Source organism: Mauremys reevesii, unplaced genomic scaffold (genome assembly GCF_016161935.1).
Source record: "Mauremys reevesii isolate NIE-2019 unplaced genomic scaffold, ASM1616193v1 Contig6, whole genome shotgun sequence".
In the NCBI taxonomy this organism is placed as follows: Eukaryota; Metazoa; Chordata; order Testudines; family Geoemydidae; genus Mauremys; species Mauremys reevesii.
The window spans coordinates 1,225,356-1,250,410 of NW_024100873.1; the positions used below are offsets into that span (position 1 = coordinate 1,225,356).

Here is a 25,055-nt window from a genome sequence, read left to right on the forward strand (position 1 = left end):
CAGCCTGGAACAATCTACATGGGAGGTCCACTTCCTAGACACCACGGTACAAATAAGTGATGGTCATGTTAACACCACCCTATACCGAAAATCCACCGACTGCTATGCCTACCTTCATGCCTCCAGCTTCCATCCCAGACACACCACACGATCCATTGTCTACAGCCAAGCGCTGAGGTACAGCCACATCTGCTCCAACCCCTCAGACAGAGACCAACACCTACAAGGTCTTTACCGAGGATTCTCAAAACTACAATACCCACACGAGGAAATAAGGAAACAGATCAACAGAGCCAGACGTGTACCCAGAAGCCTCCTACTGCAAGACAAAGCCAAGAAAGAAACCAACAGGACTCCACTGGCCATCACATACAGTCCCCAGCTAAAACCTCTCCAACGCATCATCAGGGATCTACAACTCATCCTGAACAATGATCCCTCACTTTCACAGGCCTTGGGTGGCAGGCCAGTCCTCGCCCACAGACAATCTGCCAATCTTAAGCATATTCTCACCAACAACCACACACCGCATGATAACTCTCCCTCAGGAACCAATCCATGCAACAAACCTCAATGCCAACTCTGCCCACATATCTACACCAGCGACACCATCACAGGACCTAACCAGATCAGCCACACCATCACTGGTTCATTCACCTGCACATCCACCAATGTAATATAGGCCATCATATGCCAGCAATGCCCCTCTGCTATGTACATCGGCCAAACTGGACAGTCCTTATGTAAAAGGATAAATGGACACAAATCAGATATTAGGAATGGCAATATACAAAAACCTGTAGGAGAACACTTCAACCTTCCTGGACACACACTAGCAGATTTAAAGGTAGCCATCTTACAGCAAAAAATACTTCAGGACCAGACTTCAAAGAGAAACTGCTGAGCTTCAGTTCATCTGCAAATTTGACACCATCAGCTCAGGATTAAACAAAGACTGTGAATGGCTAGCCAGCTACAAAAGCAGTTTCTCCTCCCTTGGTGTTCACACCTCAAGTGCTAGCAGAAGGCCTCATCCTCCCTGATTGAACTAACCTCGGTATCTCCAGACTGATTCTTGCCTGCATATTTATACCTGCCTCTGGAAATTTCCATTACATGCGTCTGACGAAGTGGGTATTCACCCATGAAAGAAGGCCAGGGAAGCCAGAAGCACAGTCTCTCTCTGCCTTCAGAGAGAGAAGGGCCTGGCTGCAGGGAGCTTGAGAATGGATACCTGAGTGAAGCAGGGCTGGGGACAGGCTGAGGAGCTGGGGAGCTCCAGCCTGGAAAGCCCCAGGCTGCGGCCTAACGAAGGGCTAACAGGTACTGGGGGTTGCAGAGGGCAGCCCAGGGGTAGGCCAAGGCAGCAGGTCCAAACCCTCCTTGCCAGTGATGAGTGGCTGATACTGCAGCCTGCCCCAGGGTGTGGGGCTAGACAATGACTGGCAGCAGCCATACACTGAGGCAAGGTGGGGATAGAGGGTGGGGGTTCCCCAAGGAGGGGAGACCCTAAGAGAAAGGGGTTACTGCCAGGGGGCAGCACCCCCATGTAAAAGGGCACCGGGTCCAGGGAGGGACACAGGGCCCTGAGGACAGGTGGAACACCAGCCTGCAGAGGGCGCTCTGTGCTGGAACAGAGCTAATTCCCAGAGTCACCAGCAGGAGGCACCGCAGGGGTGAGTCCAACCCGTCTACAGCTACCATCTCTTTCACTTCTCCAAGGCCAAATTATAGTGTATATGTAATTTCAGTGCCACAGGGAGATTCATGTCAGGGGAGGGTAGTAGCTTCATTTAAAATTAGCCACTGGGGGGAAGGATCACATGAGAAGAGCAATATCCTTCCCAACCCTACCAAGGGAGACGCCCCTCCCCTGCATTCCCTGAGGCTTCAGAGGGGTTAATTCAGTGGTTCTCAAACTTTTGTCCTGGTGACCCTTTCACATAGCAAACCTCTGATGTGACCCGCCCCCCCTTTATAAATTGAAAACACTTTTTAATATATTTAACACTATTATAAATGCTGGAGGCAAAGCGGGGTTTGAGGTGGAGGCTGACAGCTCATGACTCCCAGTAATAACCTCGTGACCCCCCTGAGGGGTCCTGACCTCCCGTTTGAGAACCCCTGGATTAATTTTAATTTTAGCACCCTGTGTCCATTCACATGCATGTGCTATTTTGAGCATTTCAGTTTTGACAACATAGGCTCATCCCAGATTCTGGAACAAGCTCAAATGCTCAGTTTGTGGAGTATGTACATAAGCTATAGTAAAGAAAAACCCACAGTAACCGTCTTCAGTTTGTGAGGGACCACATGGAGCCAGTCTCTAGGAAACAGATAAATGCATGGAGATTTAGTCCATTAATGGCTATTAGCCAGGATGGGTAAGGAATGGTGTCCCTAGCCTCTGTTTCTCAGAGAGTGGAGATGGATGGCAGGAGCAAGATCACTTGATCATTACCTGATAGGTTCACTCCTTCTGGGGCACTTGGCATTGGTCATTGTCAGTAGACAGGATACTGGGCAGGATGGCCTTTGGTTTGACCCAGTATGGCTGTTCTTATGTTCTAACCTAAATGAACCCAAAGTTATGGAGACAGATATGAGTCAAGGAAGCCAGCAGAGTATCAGAAACCTGGAAAAATCTCTGCCTGGATGGGCTCAGGTGTTTGGTTACAAGCTGAGGTGATTCAAAAGTTTTGGATTTTTTTTTTAAGCAGAATTTTTTTTATTGTTTCTTTAAACAATCAAATACAGCAAGCAGCAAATATTTGGCCACACACTTCTGAAACCTCAAACCATGTTCAGGTTTTGGCAGACTAATTTCAGCTTTTCAATCAAAAAAACCACAACAAATTTTGAAGGAAAGCAGACATTGTCCGTGATTTTTTTCTGCTTTTTGAAAACCCCTAGTGTTCGATCCAGAAAAAGTTTTGATGGAAAATATTTGTCCAACCCTTTTAATGAGCTTTATGCCTTTTAGCACTAGCTGATGCTGAGAACCAGTAATACCTTGTAAAGAAGTTTTCTCAAAACTGGGTTTGTGCAGAAATGCAGGAGGTTTATTTTTCCCAGGGGCGCCTGTGGAGGGGAGCAAGTGGGGCAATTTGCCGTGGGCCCCACAAGGGCCCCCAGGAGAATATAGTATTGCAATTTTTTTATAGAAGGGGCCCCCAAAATTTCTTTGCCCCAGGCCCCCTGAATTCTCTGGGCGGCCCTGGCTGGGTGTAAATGATCCCTTGGAAGGAATAAAAACCATCTCTTACCTGCTTCAGCCAGGCCATGGTGAGGAGTGTCCCTGCATGTTATCTCCCAAAGCAAGCAGCCTGGGTTGCCACATGTCTCAGCGTGCAGGAAGCTGAGTGAGGGCAGCACAGCCTGGTATGATAAGGAAGCACCTGTTACTACCAGCTGCGTATTCGTTCTGCATCATCCACCAATACAGCAAGCTCAGAGCAAACGGGCTCTTCTCATTGGCTGCCTGAGCTTTGAATCTCCCGCCAAACACATTGCCTGTGGCCTTTCCTTACCTAACGGTCCTGGCTGGGTGCTTCTGGGGCTGGCAGGGGGTTGGATCACAGAAACCCCCTTGGGAATTGCCAACTGATGTGCTTAGACGACCTCTGAGCTGCTTCCCCTGCCAGTCTGGGACTTCAGAACACTGCCTGGTTTGAGCCAGATACGTTTGGCTGCTGCAAACCCAGACCCAGGTCTGAACCACATCCTGCAACAGCTGCAGGCTTAACTGAAAACAGCTTAAGAAGTGCTCCTGTCTCTAACACTCAGATGTCCAACTCCCAATGAGATCCAAACCCCAAATAAATCCATTTTACTCTGTATAAAGCTTATACAGGGTAAACTCATAAATTGTTCACCCTCTATAACACTGATAGAGAGAGATGCACAGCTGTTTGCCCCTCCCCCAGATATTAATACCTATTCTGGGTTAATTAATAAGTAAAAAGTGATTTTATAAAATACAAAAAGTAGGATTGAAGTGGTTCCAAGCAGTAACAGACAGAACAAAGTGAATTACCAAGCAAAATAAAATAAAACATGCAAGCCCATGCCTAATCCAGTAAGAAAGTGATTCCAGATGAAACCTCACCCTCAGAGATGTTCCAGTAAGCTTCTTTTACAGACTAGCCTCCTTCTAGTCTGGGTCCAGCAATCACTCACATCCCTGTAGTTACTGTCCTTTGTTCCAGTTCTTTCAGGTATCCTTTGGGGGTGGAGAGGCTCTCTTGAGTCAGCTGAAGACCAAATGGAGGGGTCTTCCAGGGGTTTAAATAGACTTTCTCTTGTTGGTGGACACCCCTCCCTTCCCCTGTGTAGAATACCAGTGACAAGATGGAGTTTTGGAGTCACATGGGCAAGTCACATGTTCATGCATGACTCAGAACTTACAGATCACAGCCATGGTTCACATGCTACCTTGAACGGCCTCAGATAGACTTCTTATGTGGATTGGATCCTTCCAAGATCCATTGTCTGTTAAGTGTTTCTTGATTGGGCACTTAACTTGCAAATTCCTTTCTAAAGAAGCTGCCCAAATGCCTTACTGAGGCTACTTAAAATCAAACAAGTACACGGCCAATATTCATAACTTCAAATACAAAAGTGACACATGCATACAAATAGGACAAATATATTCAGTAGATCATAACCTTTGCAGAGATATGTTACATGGCATATGTAGCATAAAAGATATTCCAGTGATGTCATATATACATTCATAAGCATATTCCCATAAAGCATTACGGGGTACAATGTCTCACACACACGTCTGCACAAGTGGGGCCTAAATGCGAATGTAAAACTGATGCCTGGTACCTCGTTTTGGATGGAAGAGCAATCTGGGAAAACTCCAGTGACAGTTGTACATGACCACAAAGCCTCGTCTTATGATTTTATCTGCATCTACAACAGCCACAGTCTCACTATTGGCCATTTTATTTAAGTGCTCAGCCCCTAGTAGCTGCCTCTGCAGGACCAGCCAGATATTCAGACGCTGAAGCCCGTGCTTAACTTGCTACTCATGCTTTTAAAGTAAAGCAGGGGTCTGTGTGTGTTCCCAAGATCAGAGCCTTGTTTAGGTCCCAGAGTGGAAGATGTTGGATCCAGGGCTATTTTGAAAAATACATATGCATGAGATTTGTATATGGTATTCTGGAAATAGGCCCAGCTTTCCAGAAGCGGGTTGTGACTGAATCGAGACCTCTAAAAGCAGCCTTCCCACTCTATTCCCCTTTGTTTACCAGGCCTGGTTTTCACCTAGACCTTGGCTTGTATCAATCGACCTTTTTCTTTCAACTAATTCAGCCTTTTGTTTCGTTTTCTGTCAGCATTCGTTGTGACATTGTATGAACTCACCCACTGTTTGACATTTGGGCTCATAGCTGGGGTAGGCCCCAATTATTACAACAGCTCTCTGGGTGTGAAACGACAGGAATGATTAATTCCCAATTTGCTGCTTTAAATGGCTGTGTAACACTAAGCGATGTGTTACGTCTCTTCTGCCACATGCAATAACTAGGAACAAGGAAGTTTAACTGACTTATCCAAAGTGCAATTCACTTTATCAAAGGGATCCCAACCGACCTCTATAAACCCCATTTCTCCCCGTCCCCGAGCCAGAGCACAGGGGCTCCAGCTCAGCCCCTTCTAGCAGCTGCTACCCCAGCATGTGAGCAGGGGAGTGAAGGCTGCAGCAGGCCTTTGCACCAGTGTCACCGGAAAACCCCTTCCATGGTGCACGGGGGAGAAAGGAGGAGCAGCAGAGGTGCTGTTGTGAAGCTGCTCCATTCGTCTATTCCTGCCCCCCTCTCCCCACACCAGATTAGCACTTCAGTGCCGTGCAGGGCTGTGCACCGGCCTTTCACGTCAGGCTGAACATCACCCACAGCACGGCAGCGACAGACCAGGCAGTGGCCTTGTGCTCCGGTCACTACCATGTGCCTCTGCCTCAATGTGTAACACACACACACCCCAATTTAAATACAGATCAAAGGGTATAAACAAAATCCTTCCCCTCAGAAACACAACTCCCCCTTGTCCTAGGCCACTTCTTTCTACTGCTTGCTGTTCCCAGGTGCCAGGCTTCACTAGGGCCCTCCAGTATACAAGCAGGACCAAGCAGCCCCCCCTTCCCTCAACTATCCCTTAAAGCGACAGCTCGCGATTCCAGCCCAGCCCTCACAGCACCACACAGCCGCCCCCCAAGCAGCGCCGCGCCGCCGCGCCGCTCCCGCGCTCAGAGCCGCCCTGGCACCACAGAAGCCGTCCTGTTACAAACAGGGACGTTACTGCTGTCTTTGTAGAGCCAAGGGCCTTTCCTTTCAGGCTTTGGCAATTGATGATTTTAAGCATGTGTGTGGGGAAAGATACCCATATATTCCAAGGCCTCTGGTCTGTGGTTTCAGAAAAGGAGGGGAGGAAATATTTCCAGATACAAGAGAATTAAATTGCCTAGAGCCAGTGAACATTCGAGTGCTGGAGTTTTTGATAAAACAGCTCATCAGCCTTCGACCTGTAGTGACAAACCAGGATTTGTACCTTTGCTGTTAGACAAAAGACATTTGGGCCCCAGGACACAGAACGGGGAGGGAGAATTTCCCAGGGATTTTATCGCAGTGCAGAGATCCATCGCACAGGGTCAGGAAGGACCCGCCACAACCACAATATAAACACAATAGTCTGGTCAGTGACACAAAACACAGCGAGAGGTTTGAGCTATTCGCAAACAGCTACAAGGGGCAGCTCTTTAGATCTAGGTAACAACTAAATGTCAGCAAGGGGGGAAAGGCCTGAGGGAAAAGAGGGGGTAGGGGGAGCCAAGTAGAGAAAATGGACAAATCCACCTCCCCCAATAGGCACCAACTTCTGCTCCTGCCAGTGGGTGCTCGACTCCCCTCTGCCCCCCGCACCGCCCCAATCCCACCCCTTCCATGAGGCCCTGCCCCTGCCCCACCCCCATTCCAACCCCTTCCCCAAAGTCCCTGCCCCTGTTCTGACTCCTTCCCCGAATCCCCACCCCGGCCCTGCCTCTTCCCCTGAGCGTGCCACGTTCCTGCTCCTTCCCTGCCCCCAAAGCGGTCCAACAGCTGTTTTGTGGCGGCCGGGGAGAAGCACTGGGAGGTAGACGGAGGAGGAGGAAGTGGGGCAGGGTGGAGGGGAACTTGGCTGCAGGTGGGTGCAGAGCACCCACTAATTTTTCCCCATGTGTGCTCCAGCCCTGGAGCACCCACGGAGTCGGCACCTATGCCTGCCCCCACTTCGAATGTTTCATGTTTTATTTTGCTACAGAGAACCAAGCACCAAACAGGCTTGATACAAACTAGTGAAACAACTCAATTGACTTCGGATCAGGTTCTGCAAAGAGCATTTGGAGAACAGTCAAGCATCCAAGATTCCAGTTTAAACTAAAGGAAGGGCAACACCACTGAAAACAAATCTAGACCAACGTGCATAAGTTCCTGGGCCTCAGAGTGTAAGATACACGTGGAGCCCCAAGGCCTCAGGTTTAGCTGCTCTCACTGGGTCAGAACTTGATTCTTCATTTCTTACTGCAACTGGAATTTTATTTTTGTTAAAATATAGAAAGGTGTTTGCAGAGCACAAACCAGTATCTCCAAGGTGTCGTTTTCTGTATGTTCTTATTGATAGATTCACATGCTATGGGTACAATTTCCAAAATCACTAAGTGTTTTAGGTTCTTATGGGGGGCTTGTTCACACCTAAAAATTAATCCAGAATAAGAGAGGGGGTGTTGAATGAAAGTGGATTAACTCCCATGGGTGGATGCTCTCATTCCAGAGTAAGAGTGCCTTATTTGGAGAGCACCTAATTCAGAGCTGTGGATTCTGCTGGGGGGCTAGGCCCCTACATGCTAGGTTTTGAAACACTGAGTGTTGCAATGCCTAAGACCCTCTGTGGATCTGGGCCTTATAGCTGTGCAAGCCCCACTGGAAGCAATGGGGCTACCCAGAGGTCACCAAGGCAGCATGGGAAGAGGACTGGGTGAGGAGGTTTCCTGGGCGGGGTCACTGTGGGGAAAATTTGGCTTGCAGTTTTTCCCTTGAACATGGGCACGTTTGATAGATTTGCTGAGAAGTAATAACCCTGAAACCTCCAGTCAAGGCTGAATCCCCACTCTGGCACTTCGAATGCAGGAAGTGGGGGCCCACAAGGATTCTAAAAATTAATACTGCCCAGTCCAGGCTTGTATTAAACTCCCAAGGTTACAACTTGTCTCTGCCACCACCCAAATGCAATACACCGCCTTGGACCCAGGAGGGAGGACTTGAGACTTCCTCCCTGGTGGGTACCCTCAAGCTCACACACACACACGACGAGCTGAGAAAGAAAACAAAGGAAATTAGCTGTTGCCACCAGCTAATAAAAAAACCATGTGCACAAACCTCTTAGGACACAAGAATCCAAATCCTGTTCTTAAAAAAAGATACATTTTATTAAAAACAAAAAAGAAAATACATTTGGAATTTAGGCTTTTGCTAAATTTTAAAACAGCAATTCCAAAAATCAAGCACCCAAAATAGCTTTCTTGGGGGATCAGCTGAAAGGTTACAAGCAAACAAAAGCATCTGGGGCTAGCACAGAGGAGATCCACAAGCCAAAATAAAGATATAACCTGATCGTGCTTATCTAAACATTACCTATCCAAATGATTCCTTCTAGGTATTTCTCATACCTAGTTCAAATCTTACCCAGCATTCCTGCTTATAGCATTGCTGCTCCATGTCCCTGCAGCCCAGAGAGAACAACCGACAAAGGGACGTTTTTCCCAATTTTAAAAAGTTCTAGCCCTCCCATTGGCTCTTTTGGTCAGGTGCCCACATTTCTTTTCTTTACCTGGGGGATTTTTTAACCCTTTCCAGGTAAAGCAAGTAGAGAACAGCTACCAAAAGGGATTTTACAGCTAACTGGCTGGCTGGGTGTCCATCAAAGGGAGCTATGCCCCCCACCCCTCTTCATTTATCACCCCTCCAATGCCATTTTTCAAAATCTTATTTCAAAGCAGAGCTGCAATTTTAACTTTTAGACTCTCGAGCCCCCCCTCGTATCAGTTCCCTTTGCATAGGCATCGGGTTTGCTGCAGATCCAGTTTCGCTCAATGTAGCATCTCGAAGAGCTGACGGTGTCTTCGCTCAGGAAAGCGCAGTCGGATTCCCCTCGAATGACAAACCTGGAACGAACAGGTGAGGTGACGCTAAGAGACAGACACTCCACGCTTGTGAGGCTACACAGCACTCTCAGGCTCCTCCCTGGTAGGAGAGAAATTTAATGTCTTGAGCCAATCAGGGAGCAGGAAGGACTGGGGTAGCATTTTCAAAAGCATCTAAGCCCCATATTCAAAAGGGACACCAGCACTTAGGCTTAGATCCTCAAAGCTGTGTAGGCTCCTCACTTCCGTTTATAAATACCTGTAAGGATCTGGGCCCTAAATGTCATTGAAAGCTAATGACATTTAGGCCCTATGTCAATTTTGAAAGCGGGATGTAGCCATCTAAGTCACTTAGGAGCTTTTGAAAGTTTTACCTTAGAGCTAATTAAAAAAAAAAATGAAAACTCAGAATCCTTCCCCCAAATTTCTGAGCTCCTGACATTGTTTTCATTCCCCAGGGCTCAAAATGGACCTGGTTTTCATTTCTTTAAAAAGTTTTGGGTCACATTTTTCCCTTCCAAAAATTGTCATTTTTTAACAACAACAATTTTGATTTTCAAAATTGACTGGGAAACAGGATGCAAACAAGACAATGGATCAAAAATTTCAACACAAAGTTTCAAACATTTAAAAAAAGAACCACGCCAGATATTTTTTCAGAAGTTTTCCATTTGGAAAAAAGGGCCATTTTTTGACATACCCCCCACCTACAAATTTTTAATTCTAGATAAATTTCTGTCAGCTCTAGAAATGGGAAGGATTTCAAGCTCGCCGGCCCGTTTCACCCCGGGATTGAAATCAATGGAGTTACACCCCAGTTTTACATAAGTGGCGAATCAGGCCTCTATTATTAGAGTTACTCCCTCAGGGTGCTACTCTATGTGAGAGGATTACACTTAATATACCCAACAAACTCCACACCGCTAATTTCTCCTCTGATAAGAAGCCAACTCGCCAGGTCCCAGAAATCCACTCCCGCCCAGCAGGGGAGAACATGGGTGGCAACAGGAGACACAAGACAGGTTTTTCCACATTTCTAAATTGTAGGTCAAGAACCCTGGCTGGCTGCCACCACCGCAGCTGGCATTTTACATGACTTCAACCAAAAGCCAGACAGTCGGTAAGAAGAGAAAGAAAAGGACTCACGAGTTGTTGAATTCCAAACCGTTGGGCCATTTCCACCCCTGACCGGGCTCCCTCCAGAGGCTGATCCATGGATCTGTTCTGACTTTACAGTGCAGCATGAAAATCTTACAAGAAGAAAAGCAAAGGGGGAAGCAGTTATGTGCAAAGGCCACAGACAATCCCATTGAGCATTATGTTCCTGCATTACTGTAGAATAACAATCAGAACCCCGTGAAATCTGCAGCCACATAATTCACCACTGGCGGAAGAATTGTGTTCTACAGTGTCAGCTTTCTTGCCTGAGTCTGCAGAGAGCCTGAGACAATAACTTTGAGATGGGGGAGCTGCCCAGAATGTGACTTACGTATCAATGACTGCCTCAGTCTATAGAGAGTCTGATCTAATAGGTCTGAGAGTGGCATGAACTGTCCTGTGCACCACTACGGTGTGTCAACTCTGAAACCTCAAGATGACTGTGACGTTGCACTCCATATGTTTTATGGAAATATGCTAATGAGTGTAAATATGATGTAACTGGAATATGCTTTATGCAAAAGGTCTCTTGTAAGTTATCATAACAAAGGTTATAAACTACTGAATATATTCCTCCTATTTGTATGCATCTGTCATTCTTGTATCTGAAGCTAGAAATATGAAGTATAACTCTGAGGTCCTATTGTAATTATGCAAAGTGTGGACCATTAATGGTGGTTTGGAATCTTGATGGCTCCCATTAGCTAGGACAATTGACTGTAGATGGCTCTGTTTACCTGCAAGCCTCCACTGCCTATGTGCAGGCCAATCCTGAAAGAATGGAGGGGGGCTCACAGGACATGTGAACATGTCACGTCACATGACACTGGAATCCATCTTTAACCTGGTGCTTTTCCATTTAGAAGGAGGGATGGGAATCCAGAGAGAAACAAAGGATTCCCGCCTTGTGCCAAAGCTATAAAAGAGGGTGGAACAGAACAAAGGGAGCGGCCAGTCATGGAGAAATCGCCTAGTTACCATCTGAGCTGAAACTAACAAGGATTGTACCAGGGGAAAGGATTGGGCCCAGACTAGGAAGGAGTCTAGTCTGTGAAAGAAGCTTATTGGAACATCTCTGAGGGTGAGATTTACCTGTATTCGGTTTCTTAATGTATTAGGCTTAAACTTGCATGTTTTGTTTTATTTTGCTTGGTACATTACTTTGTTCTGTCGGTTATTACTTGGAACCACTTAAATCCTACTTTTTATACTTAACAAAATCACTTTTGTTTATTAACAAACCCAGAGTAAGTGATTAGTATCTGGGGGAGCAAACAGCTGTGCATCTCTCTCTATCAGTGTTATAGAGGGTGGACAATTTATGAGTTTACCCTGTATAAGCTTTGTACAGAGTAAAGCGGATTTATTCAGGGTTTGGATCAAATTGGGAACTGGGTGCTGGAGATAGGTGACCTGCTGAGCAGTTTTTGGTTAGAGTCTGCAGCTTTGGGGGCGTGGTCCAGACCTGGGTCTGTGTTGCCGCAGGCTTGCGTGTCTGGCTCAATGAGGCAGGGTTCTGGAGTCCCAAGCTGGCAGGGAAAATGGCTCAGAGGTAAATTCAGCACGTCAGGTGACAGTCCCAAGGGGGTCTCTGTGACCAAACCCGTCACTATGACAATTTAGGCATTGTCAATACATAAGATGTGCAGCAGGTCAATCACCTTCCAGTGAGCAGCCTTGTGATTCTGGGGGAAGCTTCTTATTCTCCTCCTGCACTAGCAACTAGACCCTCTGGGGCTGAAACCAAGCAGGAAAAATTATGTGCTAAGATTTTTTTGAAGAAAGTTAGAAGGCATTTAATTGGGGGAAGGGAGAACTAGATTCATAATGGGGCAGGGACAGTCTTTTCATTTTGTGTTTGTACAGCACCTAGCACAAAGGGGTCCCAGTCTATGATGAGGGCCCCTAGGTGCTACAGTGATAAATATTATTATTATTAATTGAAATGGCCTGTCAACCTTCTGTGTAATCTGTCATGACTTCATTAAAAGAGGCAGATTCAAATTCAACTACCAGAATTTCCATTCCACTTGGTGCCGCTAGTGGCAGGAGACCAGCAGCTTTGCTGATGAGCTGTGGGACTGGGGCCCTGGCATGACTCATTCCTGACTATTCCAAACCCTGTGTGTTGTGGTTGCTATAAAATTATATATATGCATTTGTTTTTCCTTCTTACCAGGTCCTGCTCACTGTCAATCACAGCCAGGGAGGCACTGAGTGCTGAGCACTGGCTCTGGCTGTAGGTCCAATTCCCTTCCATCTCTGAGAAATAATAGCATTTCCCTCGGTACCCGATCCAGCTGCCAGGGCAGGAGGGGCCTGGACAGGAGACTGGATATGAGGTGGCAGGGGAAGGAGAACTGGTCACATGGGATCTGGTTGTCAGCACTGAAAGTGAGAGCGTGAGAACAGTTAGATTCTCTCCTCTACTTCTGGACTGGGAAGCGGAATAAGCCCCAAAGATTCAGGCTTTGTGGAAGAAAAGAGGTAGCCCATGGTTTCAACTACAGCTGGTCAGAAAATGGGTTTCTACCCCCTGCAGAAAACGCTCAATTTTCGGCAATCAAACTCCCAGATATTTTGATTTGGAAACGCTGCTGCAGTGTGTCTCATGGGAGTTGTAGTTTGGGTGCCTCATTTCCCCATTCTCTATATTCCAGGCTCCCTGGTCAGACTACATCTTCCATGATGCACCCCAATCTCTCATCTTGGTGATGGGAAGTGTTGCATCATGGGACTCCCTGGCTATAATGCATTATAGGGATGTAGTCCAGCTGGCAAACCCAGCCCATAAAGGAGAATGTTGCCAGGTGTCTGGTTTTCTGGATCCCAGGTTAATTCTCCTATAAACCTCCACTGTTGGGCTCCTATGCCAAGTGGGGGTTCCACGTCCAGTGGGCTTCCCTCAGAGTATTCCTGATAATCTAAAGGAGCACTTGGGGTGGTTACCTCTGATACGCCTCCTCGCTGGTCCTGCAATCTAAGAATCTCTGCCATAATATCAGCCAAGGGGGCCTTATCCCATTTTTGTCTATAGCCTCCATGCCATGCGGTGCACATCAACGACGGGTTTTTCCGGCTGATTACTGCTTTCGGCTGACTGAGATCTTTGAAGGTCTGGATACAGCCGACCCCTAGACTGGTTATTCCCCCTTCCCCTGAATTTGACTTTTGAGTGCCCTCCACAGGATCCTGCAAATCCCTTTGTTCCACTTTCATTTGAATAGATGACTGTTGGCTCCATTGCCGCCACATACGCCACCCTTTCCTTTTTAATATTGGGTTTGGGTCCGGTGTGGGTAGTTATTTGTTGTACCATCCCTTTTAATTCTCTTAAGGTGGCAGGGTGCCCGTCCTGCCAAACGGCAAGCTTGCCTGAATAATAGGGAAGTAGTGAGGCAGCGCAGTCCCTGAGAGATGGGACGGAGAAGGGGATTAAATCTAAATCCGTATTAGCGGGTACAGTTACTATACCGGCCATAATCTGCATTAGGGCCCACAGGGTGAGATAATTTTCAGGATCTTCGTTAGTGTCCTGAGTAGAAGCCACGGCTTGGGCAATAAAATTTTGCCTGCCTATCTGTTCTCCAAAGGTGGCCATTAGAGCTAGCTCACTATCATCAGCGCCAATTCTTATGCGGTCCAGGGCTGCTCGTATTTCTGGTGCCGCACATATGCCCATGAGGCGATACATTTCCTGAGTGGTGAGTGCTTCTCTCCCTGCCAACAGGATGGCATTGGTACACCATTGGGAAAAGGTTTCTCTATTTAGTGTTCCCAAATGATCAGCCATTGCTTTTATGTCTGAGGCTGATGCTGGAACGATAGTGACCTGTTCCTTCCCCCCACCGTCTACCGGGGTGGTCACAGTGCGTCGTTCTATGGCTGCCACCAGAGCCACAACACCCTCTTGTGGGTCATGCCAGATATCTCTCTGTCCAATTTCCCAGGGGTCCCAAATATCTGTGTCCCAATCCAATTGTATTTTACATTCGGTTGGGTTCCATTCTCCTGATGTGACAGCCGCTACTTGGTGGGTCGCAAAACCTAATTTGTTTTTCAACTGCTTAATAGAATCGCAGTGGGTATGGCTTCCCGAGGCTTTGCCCTGTTCTAATGTTAATTTCTTAACCATGCCTTGTAGGATTTGGTTTTCTTTGATCAAAGCCTGATTTTCTTTTTCTCATTCTGTGAAGGCTGTCATTTGGTCCGTCAGGAATCGCTCTTTACTTTTACTTTCCTGTAATGCTTGTTTTATTATTTCCATTTGGTTGTGAGAATTTGTTGCCATCACTTTCCAATTTTCCACCCCTTTTTCTAATTGGGATATTTTTTCTGTTAAAAATATTTTCTCCTCTTTACAGGCTGTTAGGCGGAGGTAGCTGTTATTACAAGCCTCCCATAGCAGCCAGATTCCTGCGGTGTCTTTTTTTGCCACAGTTAGGGGTTTGCATATGAGGATATATTGGGCCAATCGATCCTCTAGGTCCAAAATGGTGCAGATATCTGCAAGAGCTTGTTCAGTCCAAGGACTGTGCCCATATCTTTGAAGGATTTGTTGAAAAGGCGTTCTCTTTAATAAAAGGTGAGGTAGAAGCTTTTGACTTCATTTCTTCCTCTGAGACTGTTTTCCCTTGCCTTTTCTTAAACATTTTAAATTTTGTTCAGCAAGCAGCACTGTCTGGTCCCTGGGACCCTCTTGTTGCCCCTGATTTTTCTTTTCCTGCTACCTATCCGGAGGCCAGCAGGTTTTGGTTAACCAAGAATAGAACCGTGCTCGGTAGAACCGGTTGTGTGCACACAGATTGGTTTACAATAAGTGAGGCAAAAATGCCAATAATCCCCCTTTCGCTATTCTCCACCAAAATGTTATACCAATAAAAAAAACTAGCAGGATCTTATTAAAGGGGACAAGACATTTGTCACATTTATTGTAAATACCATAATAAAACAAAAGATAACAGTAAACAACGTTGTTTGGCTACTTATTCCTATGATTACTTTATATATATATATATATATATATCCATTCACACAATCATTCATACAAGTTCTGTATAGATATTATAGTTACCAGCCTAAAGTTGCTTGTGACAGAATACTGGCCAGGTATCCTGTACACAAGAGTGGAGCCGAGTCCAGGTCAGGTGCACCTGATGCTCCTGGAGGCTGGCAGCAGAACCGTAGACTCAAAGTCCTTATTCTCCAGAGTTCAGTTTTATAGGAATTTATTCCTATGTCAGTCCATGAGAGTTGCTTCATTCTGCTGTTGCTAAATCAATCAGCAGGTGGCTGGCTCCATGCTGTCAGATGTTTGTTTTTTTCTTCCTTTGAGGTGCTGGGGTGGATTCCAGTTCGCCCTCCGGGGGTTATCTGGTTGATTTTACTTGATACCTTCTTCAGCCGACACTGAATTCTTCAGGCTGGTAACTCCCTAACCATTCATTCATTATTTATTTAAACTAGGCACTCATTCACATACATTCTTTATCTTAATCACATTTATTTCACTGTCTCTTTACCTTTCGGGGTGTTACCAATTTATGTGAGACTCCTTGTCTTTTAACATTAAAAAAAATAAAGTGAGATGAAAATGAATTTACAGAGGGTGGGGGTCTTTATCTATATACTATAATAGCCACTGTTTTGGCTTACATGGTGGTTACAAAGTAGTAATTACAGTTTTGCCTGAGGCATAGGGTCAATGGACGGCTTGCAAGCTGAGTCAATTAACCAATTAGCAGCTTACAGGGTCAACTGATGGCTCCCGTGCTGAGTCAATTAACCATTTAGCAGCTTACAGTGGCCATTACAAAGTAAATTAGCCACTACAAGTTTCACTTAGAGAACAGGCACTTAGTTCTCTAAGAACTAAGGCACTTAGAGTCAATTGACGTTTAACAAGTTTTATACAAAGTATCTCTTTGAGCAGGCTTCACACAGACACAGCTTGCAGGCTGGAGGCTAAATCTTGGGAATCACATTTATTTCTAACGTAAACCTTTTAATTGTAAAGTCTCAAAAAATCATTTCTAACAATAAATCATTTTTCATATTTATATATATATATATATAAACCATGTATAATATAAACCTTCTTTAATATTCCTAAACCTTTATTATTCTTTTGTTCCACTCTTACTTTTTATTGCATTGGCAAATTCCCCATATCACTATCTTCCTTATAAACAAAAAACAAACAAACGGCAATGGCTGTTGAAAATAGCAATTCCAGTCCTAATAACCACTGGGAAGCATTTCTTGCTCAATTTTATCCTACTTTTTCTACAGCAAGTTACAGTGGATCAGTATATTTGATTTGGGAGAAATGAAGTAACAGCTGCCCAAACTGAGCTTGAGCACTTCTGAATTTTGAGGTGTTCAAACCTGGAAGGCAGGTGCTGGGTGTGTGTGTGTGGGGAGGGGCGCTGTTGGCTCCGTGGGGGAGCATGGCAGCTTGTATGCTGGTCTGAGTGGCATGGTAAGGGGGCTGGGGAGTTGGAGAAGGGGTAGGGAGTCAAGGGACAGGGAGCAGGTGGGGTTGGATGGGGCAGAGGTTCGGGGAGGCAGTCAGGGGCAGGGAGAAGGGGGGGTTAGATGGGTCAGAGGTTCGGGCGGACAGTCAGGGGACAGACATTGGTTGCATAGGCATGGGAGTCCCAGGGGTTTGTCAGGGGACAGGTAGGGGGTGGGGTCCTGGGGGGACCCTGCTTCCTTTGCTGCTGCCTAGAGCTCCCCCTGCACAGGAGACACAAAGAACCATTTGTGAGCTGCAGTCTGAGTATCCCTGGTCTATACTAAGCTCTGTGTCCTTTAGGGCTAACCCAGGCTCAGCAGCTGGGGATCTCTTGCATATACTCCGAAAGCCTTGCCCCTCAGCGTCCAAGCAGCACCGAGATAGATACAGTCCCTTGTGGTATCCCACCTCCTCCTCTGTGCTCTGAGCTGTTGGGAGTTCAGCACTAGGCACTAGTTAATTCACTCTCCTGTCTGGTGAGTTACACAGTCACAGAGGCTCCCAACACAAATGCTCCAATATCACCTTACAATGTGGGATGCGACTGTCAGAAACGGGATTAATGCTGCAGCAGCTCACACCCATTCACTAAAGTCTAAGCACATGCTTATAATGCTAATACCTATTTTAACACACAGGTGAGCCAGCCTGACCCCAGCTGGGGATTTGTCAGTGTCCTACTGAGACATGGGAACTTTGGCATGAGCTGGTACCTGGTCTGCCAGTGTCACACCTACCCCCTCCCTGCCCCTTCCAACCCAATGGGCTCCTGGAAGGGAGTGAGCAGGCTTTTCCAGGGCTAATTTTAATAATACTCTTGTTATGAGCCCCCTTCCACTGCCGCCTCCTTCGCCTTTGTAAACGCATCACGTTTGCTGCAGATCCAGTGTCTCTCGCTGGTGCACTGTGAGCTGCTGACCCAATTCTCATCATTCAGATACGCGCAGTCACCACCTGCTGTTATCATAAACCTGCAAGACAGAAGCCAGGGAGCTGGTGTCAGGCAGGAGTTGGGCGTTTCCCGTCAGTCACAGACAGGGGGAGACACTTGCACAGTGCAGGGAGCTGCTGCACTCACGGCCCCTCACGATTCCCCCTCCTGCACCAGCCACAGGCTCCATCCCCAGCAGGGGGCAGCGGGCAGCAGGGCCAGGAGAGGTTCTAAGATCAACTGGCCTCCGTGGAGCATTTATGCCGGGTGGGTATTTTAACCCCAGTTCCTGCTCCCCCCGCACATGCAGCTGGGTCTGGATGGGCCCCTGCAGGCCCAACCCACCCAAACTGCCCCAGAGGGAGATTCCAGGTGAGCAGCAGCATAAGGAGCGGCAGTAACACCACACAGAAGAGCTGGGTCAAAAAGACTCACAGGTTGTTGAATTCGGTGCCGTTGACCCATTTCCAGGGCTGGCCCAGCTCCTGCTCCCTCCGGAGGCCGACCCAGTGGTCAGGTTTGCCTTTATAGCGCAGCATGAAATCCTAAAAACAGCAGAGGGAGAGGTGGTGTCAGAGCCCCGACCCTGCTGCTCCCCCAGGCTCTGGGCAGGGAATCCCAGGTGGACACGGAAGGGCTCTGAGTGTTTCCAGGGGGTGGCTGGGGATTTTCACCTCCCTCTTGCCCAGCTCTGGGTAATTCAGTATTAACCTTCCCACCCCAAACCCAGCTCCCCCTCACCCCAATCTGCCCTGGGCTGGGGCAGCTCTTGGGTGCTGCTGGGTCTAAGCCGCATGGCGGGCTGGGGAGGCAAGGCCACGTTCTGTGTCAAAGCCTCTCCATACAGAGCCGCTGAGCTCCCCTCACCATCGCAGGGGAAGAGGAAAGAAAGAGCCCAGCTGATCTCAATAGGAGATGCTGGGAGGGGCCAGAGAGAGAGAAGAGCCCCCCCCCCACCCCAGTCCTCAGCCAGAAGGGACCAGGGCTGACAGGAGCCTTCCCCATCCTCAGCTGGCTGCCCTGGAGCACTGGCTCTTCAAGTTGAGCTGGGATCTCGACCCCGTCTCCAGTACCATGCAGCCCAGGAGACACCTGAGCCAGCCCAGCCCTAGAGAGGGACAGTCTCCTATTGGGAAAAAAAAGAAAAAAGCAAACATTCTGGGATATATTAGCAGGAGTGTTGCAAGCAAGACACAAGTAATTCTTCCACTCTACTCTGTGCTGATTAGGCCTCCTCAACTGGAGTATTGTTTCCTGAAATGTGGCACCCAGATCTGAACACATGTGGACAAATTGGAGGAAGAAAGATCAACAAAAATGATGAAAGACCTAAAAACCATGAGGGAAGATTGAAAGAACTGGGTTTGTTTAACCTGGAAAAGAGAAGACAGAGGGGACATAACTGCTTTCAAGTACAAAGAAAAGGAAGAAAAATTGATCTTAATCTCTGAAACTAGGCCGAGAAGCAATGGGCTTAAATTGCAGCAAGGGAAGTTTAAGTTGGACATTAGGAAGAAAAAAAAAAGTCAGGGTGGTTAGGCACTGGAATAAGTTGCCTAGGGAGGTTGTGGAATCTCCATTATTGGAGATTTAAGAGCAGGTTAGACAAACACCTGTCAGGGATGGTCTAGATGGTGCTGGTCCTGCCATGAGTGCAGGGGACTGGCCTTTATGACCTCTCAAGGTCCCTTCCAGTCCTATGATTCTAGGTCACAGTGAGGATACCAAGGGTCCTAAATAAATGCAGGGAATTCCCAAGCGAGTCACCTGAAAGACTGACTTGGTAACATCAACAATAACTTCACAGGCCAGGGAAAAGAACTTAAGACAGAAGAGATGCAGATTACCAGAGATTCTTCTTTATTAATTATTATTAACTTTGGAGGAGTCCCTAGGAGCCCTAGTCAAGAACTAGGACTGGGCTGAGAGGTGCACTGTACAAACAGAATGAAAAGTGGCCCCTGCCCCAAGGGGCCGTCATTCTAAGGAACAGCACCACACTTCTAACTTCTGGTACCAAAGTACATGTGACTAAAAACGTCACAGCAGAGGTGCCCTGCCAGGAGCATGAATGACTTGAGAACTGTGGATTCTCAGAACATTACAGTAGCTTCTGTGGTGACAGCCCGTTTGGATCAATGGCCTCAATTTTAAACAGATGCGCCAGAGACATCAGCTGGTAGGTCCTTTCAGCCACGAGAGAAGCTTCTGCGGGACAAAATGTTAAGAGTAACATACTACGGTGTCTCTGCACAAATGTAAGAAAGATGCTAAGTGACTATGATTTACTGGACCTAATAGGAATTGCTTACATCTTGCACCTCCCTTGCCTTGCACCTGTTTTCTCCAGCTACCCACTGATTCCCAGCTGTATCGACACCTAACAAGCTGCACATCTGATCTACAAAATATTCCACCTTCTTGGAGGCTCTAAAACATTACTGGGCTGTTTAAACAAACACCAGGGTGCCACAGCAACTCTTGAAACTGTCTTCTCACCCTCCTATGGTCATGGTCTGCACAAGAGAGTTACACTAAACAGGCAGGAGTCGTGCAGCATCCTCCCTACCTTGCTTTCTTTCAGGTGCACTCAAATACTGCAGGTTTCAGAGTAGCAGCCGTGTTAGTCTGTATCTGCAAAAAGAACAGGAGTACTTGTGGCACCTTAAAGACTAACAAATTTATTTTAGCATGAGCTTTCGTGAGCTGCAGCTCACTTCTTCACGAGGAATTCCACCGTGATTTTAACAATTTCCATCCCACCATCAACCTCAGCCTAGACCAATCCACACAAGCGGTCCATTTCCTAGACACTACTGTGCTAATAAATGATGGTCACATAAATACCACCCTATACCGGAAACCCACTGACTGCTATACTTACTTACATGCCTCCAGCTTCCATCCCGGACACACCACACAATCCATTGTCTACAGCCAAGCTCTAAGATACAACCGTATTTGCTCCAATCCCTCAGACAGAGATAAACACCTACAAGATCTCTATCAAGCATTCTTAAAAACTACAATACCCACCTGCTGAAGTGAAAAAACAGATTGACAGAGCCAGAAGACTACCCAGAAGCCACCTACTACAGGACAGGCCTAAAAAAGAAAATAACAGAACGCCACTAGCCATCACCTACAGCCCCCCAACTAAAACCTCTCCAGCGCATCATCAAAGATCTACAACCTATCCTTAAAGATGATCCCTCACTCTCCCAGATCTTGGCAGACAGGCCAGTCCTCGCTTACAGACAGCCCCCCCAACCTGAAGCAAATACTCACCAGCAACTGCACACCATACAACAGAAACACTAATCCAGGAACCTATCCTTGCAACAAAGCCCGATGCCAGCTCTGTCCACATATCCATTCAAGTGACACCATCATAGGACCTAATCACATCAGCCACACCATCAGTGGCTCGTACACCTGCACATCTACCAACGTGATATATGCCATCATGTGCCAGCAATGCCCCTCTGCCATGTACATTGGCCAAACCGGACAGTCTCTACGAAAAAGAATAAATGGACACACATCTGACATCAGGAATCATAACATTCAAAAACCAGTGGGAGAACACTTCAACCTCTCTAACCACTCAGTGACAGACTTGAAGGTGGCAATTTTGCAACAAATAAACTTCAAAAACAGACTCCAAAGAGAAACTGCTGAACTCGAATTAATATGCAAATTAGATACAATTAACTGTGGCCTAAACAGAGACTGGGAATGGTTGGGTCATTACACTAATTGAATCTATTTCCCTATGTTAAGTTCTCCTCACACCTTCTATGGGCCATCTTAATTATCACTTCAAAAAGTTTTTTTTTCCTCCTGCTGATAACTGATCACAATTGATTAGACTTTTCCTGTTATGCATACTTCCACCTTGTCATGTTCTCTATGTATAAATATCTCCTGTCTGCGTGTTCCATTCTATGCATCCGAAGAAGTGAGCTGTAGCTCACGAAAGCTCATGCTAAAATAAATGTGTTAGTCTTTAAGGTGCCACAAGTACTCCTGTTCTTTTTGCGGATACAGACTAACACGGCTGCTACTCTGAAACCTACTCTTACTCAGTATTCTCCTATTTATGGATCCAAGAACCACACTAAGGTTTGGTTTCAGCATCACACTGGGAGCACGCGGTCAGCTGGTGAGGAATTTGTCAGCAAAACTTTTTGGTCGGAAAATGCAGATTCATCAAAACTTCTCGTGGAAGTTTTCTCAGGGTCAGGCACTGTTAAGGCATTCACCAAGGATGTGGGGAAACCAGGCTCAAGTCCCTGCCATATCAAATTTCAGAGGGGTAGGCATTTGAGTCTGTTTCAGCAAAAACAACAAGGAGTTGTGTGGTACCTTAAAGCCTAACAAATTTATTTGAGCATAAGCTTTCTGGGCTGGAACCCCCTTCATCTTTATGCCCAAATAAATTTGTTAGTCTTTAAGGTGCCACATGATTCCTCATTGTTTTTGCTATATCAAAGGATCTTGTGTTTTGTTCTGCTGCAGAATTAAAACAAATGTTGAGCCCACTACATTTTTCACAAAAGGGAATTCCTGTTGTCCGTCCAGCCCTAAAAATAAGCAGCTTTGAAAATCAGAGCCTGTGGGGATTGAATGCCCAAATCCCATTGATTTTGATGGAAATCAGGTGTCCAAATCTCTTAGCCAGCATTGAAAATCTCAACCATAAAGTGCAAATATCCATTTCTGAGCAGGAACAGGGAATGGCTGGTCACAGGGTCAAAGAAGAGCCTGTCTGACACACATCAGAATAATGGTGCTCTGCACTTATGCTCTGCACTCATTCCCTGTGACATGCTCATGAAGCATAGGGTGACCAGATGTCCTATTTTTATAGGGACAGTCCCATTTTTGGGGACTTTTTCTTATATAGGCGCCTATTACCCCTTACCCCGTGTTCTGTTTTTTCACAGTTGCTATCTGGTCACCCTAATGAAGAATAACTTTCTAAAGTCTGTACCTTGGCTCCTCCCTGGTGACAGGCGGGTGGTGGTTTTCTCCTGGCGTCGGAGGTTTAATACCGTGCAACCTTCTTCATCCTCCATCTTCCAGGCTTGCCCAGAAACCGATGAGACGAGAAGAAAGCAATGACCCTCCACAGACTCACCCTGTCCAACTGAGGGCTCAAGGCTGCAGAGAAAGTGCTGGCCCCATCTCGAGCTGTCAAACCACAGTATCTGCTCAGATGCAAGAGGCCGACCAACCTGCTAGTGAGCTGCAGGGCTTGGCACTGTGAAAGGGCAAGAGGAGCCGGCCCTGAGTGGGGAAGCACGTAAAGGGAGCAATCACAGGGCAAAGCTGGACCGGATGCCCTGAAATAAGTCACAGGGAAGCTGCAGGCTGCAGGCAGGACCGAGAGCAGCCAAGGCACTGGGGGGCTATTCTTGAGTCCGTCCCCACGCCCTGCTGCGCCTGTCAGCAATAAGAAACATCTCTAAACATGCAATAAACAATATCATGGGCCCTGTCCCCTGGTGGTGTAAATTGGTATCGGTCTTCTGAGGTCAACGAAGCTTCATTGATTCACACCAGCTGGGCCATCTGGTCCCATTGACCCCAATGGAGCTATGGCTCATTGACACCAGCTGGGCTCTGGCCCCGTTGAGTCCAGTGGAGCTACGGCCCATTGACACCAGCTGGGATCTGGCCCCTGAAAGTGTTGCCTTGAAAACACAGTGATGAACATGACCTGTTGGACCCGGATCCTGCAAACACAGAAGCATTTGCTTGGCACAGGTGAGTTGTTTGCCGAGGCTGCTTGAACTGTGAGCTCTTTGGGGCTGTCTTCTACTGAGGTTTGTTTGTACAGCACCCAGCACAATGGAGCCCTATCGTGACTAGCCCTTGGGCCTGGTATTATGAGCCTGGTGTTACAGCACTACAGTAATGCCAGGTGCTGTCCCCACCTCCTTTCCTCTATTCGCCAACATAATCCCCAATTCTCCTGCCCATGCCAGGGGCTCTGCATGACACCCAACCCCCCAAGCCAGAAGCCATGTACGCCCTTCATTCCCCCTTCTCTCCTATAGCGGGACCCCTTCTCCCCCCTGCCAGGCGTTCTGGGTACACTCTTTCCCACACCATTCTTATTTCTTGGCCAACAGTCACCATTCGTCCTGCAGGTCATTGCCTTCCATGAGGCTAGAAGTGGAGAATTTGGTGCCAAACTGCCCAGAAACACTCATATCAAATTATTTTTTGGGGGGTCTTAAACTTCATTCAAAACCAGTTAAGCACTCGTAGCGTTGTTGTCTACCGCAGTCCTTGAAAGCAAGGTGGTGAATAGTTAAGGACCCTGCCAATCCTTGCTTGCCCGCGTAATGCAGATGTTGCTGTTATAAAATCCAGAGAAATGCACATTGTGTCACAACCCCCTTAACTCTGACCCCTTGATTTGCAATCCTTCCCCCCCCCCCCCGGATTTTTCTGATCTCTACTTCAGTATCTTGTATATATTCCAATTTAAAGGAAAATATAAACATATGGCTAGACAGGCTCTAAGGTCCCTGCCCCAGAGAGCTGACAATCTAAGAGACAACAGATGGATGCAAACAGACCGACGGGGGAGCACGAGGAAACTATTACACAACAGCAGTCTGCAGGATTGGCAGTGGTCGCAGCACACCAGCTGCCTGATCATTGTCAAGTTTGCCACGGGTGCTACGGCAAAATGAGTGTCAAGGAGAGATTTGAAGGTGGATAATGAACTAGTTTGGCAGATGTTTACAGGCAGCTCTTCCAGAGCTTCATTTATTAAAAGAAGAGGGGCTGGGTGCTGAAGCAGCTAACGGTGGTGTCCTCTGCAAAGCGTGAGCTTGCACGCACCGGCTGTGCGAGGTCACGCCTTGCACGCCACGGGCAGAGGCGGTGCCAGGCTAAGCGCTGAGCTCCTCCCATGGGTGGGAGAAAGCTCCAAGGGAACATAAGAACATAAGAAAGGCCGTACCGGGTCAGACCAAAGGTCCATCTAGCCCAGTATCTGTCTACCGACAGTGGCCAATGCCAGGTGCCCCTGAGGTAGTGAACCTAACAGGCAACGATCAAGTGATCTCTCTCCTGCCATCCATCTCCATCCTCTGACGAACAGAGGCTAGGGACACCATTCCTTACCCAGCCTGGCTAATAGCCATTAATGGGGGGAGCCTTGGGCTCAGATAGCAGGGGGTGGGGGCTATAGCTCAGGTTGAACAGCCATGACAGAGGGAGAGCTCAGGGCTGGGATAGCAGGG

The 25,055-nt window shown here is 47.2% G+C and overlaps 2 protein-coding genes across 4 annotated transcripts in view; one reads left to right on the forward strand and one right to left on the reverse strand.

The window, feature by feature from the left end:
• Positions 1 to 25,055, forward strand: part of LOC120394448 (C-type lectin domain family 2 member B-like) — a 1,239,960-nt gene that overhangs the window by 1,040,261 nt on the left and 174,644 nt on the right. The gene's annotated exons all lie outside the window — the stretch shown is intronic.
• The window catches only part of LOC120394454 (C-type lectin domain family 2 member D-like), a 100,080-nt gene continuing 92,704 nt past the window's right edge, over positions 17,680 to 25,055 (reverse strand). The window contains exons 5-6 of the mRNA XM_039518691.1: positions 18,226 to 18,335; positions 17,680 to 17,830 (exon numbers count right to left, since the gene is read on the reverse strand). Of these exons, the coding sequence (XP_039374625.1) occupies positions 17,680 to 17,830; positions 18,226 to 18,335 (261 nt within the window). The remainder of the gene's footprint in view (positions 17,831 to 18,225; positions 18,336 to 25,055) is intronic.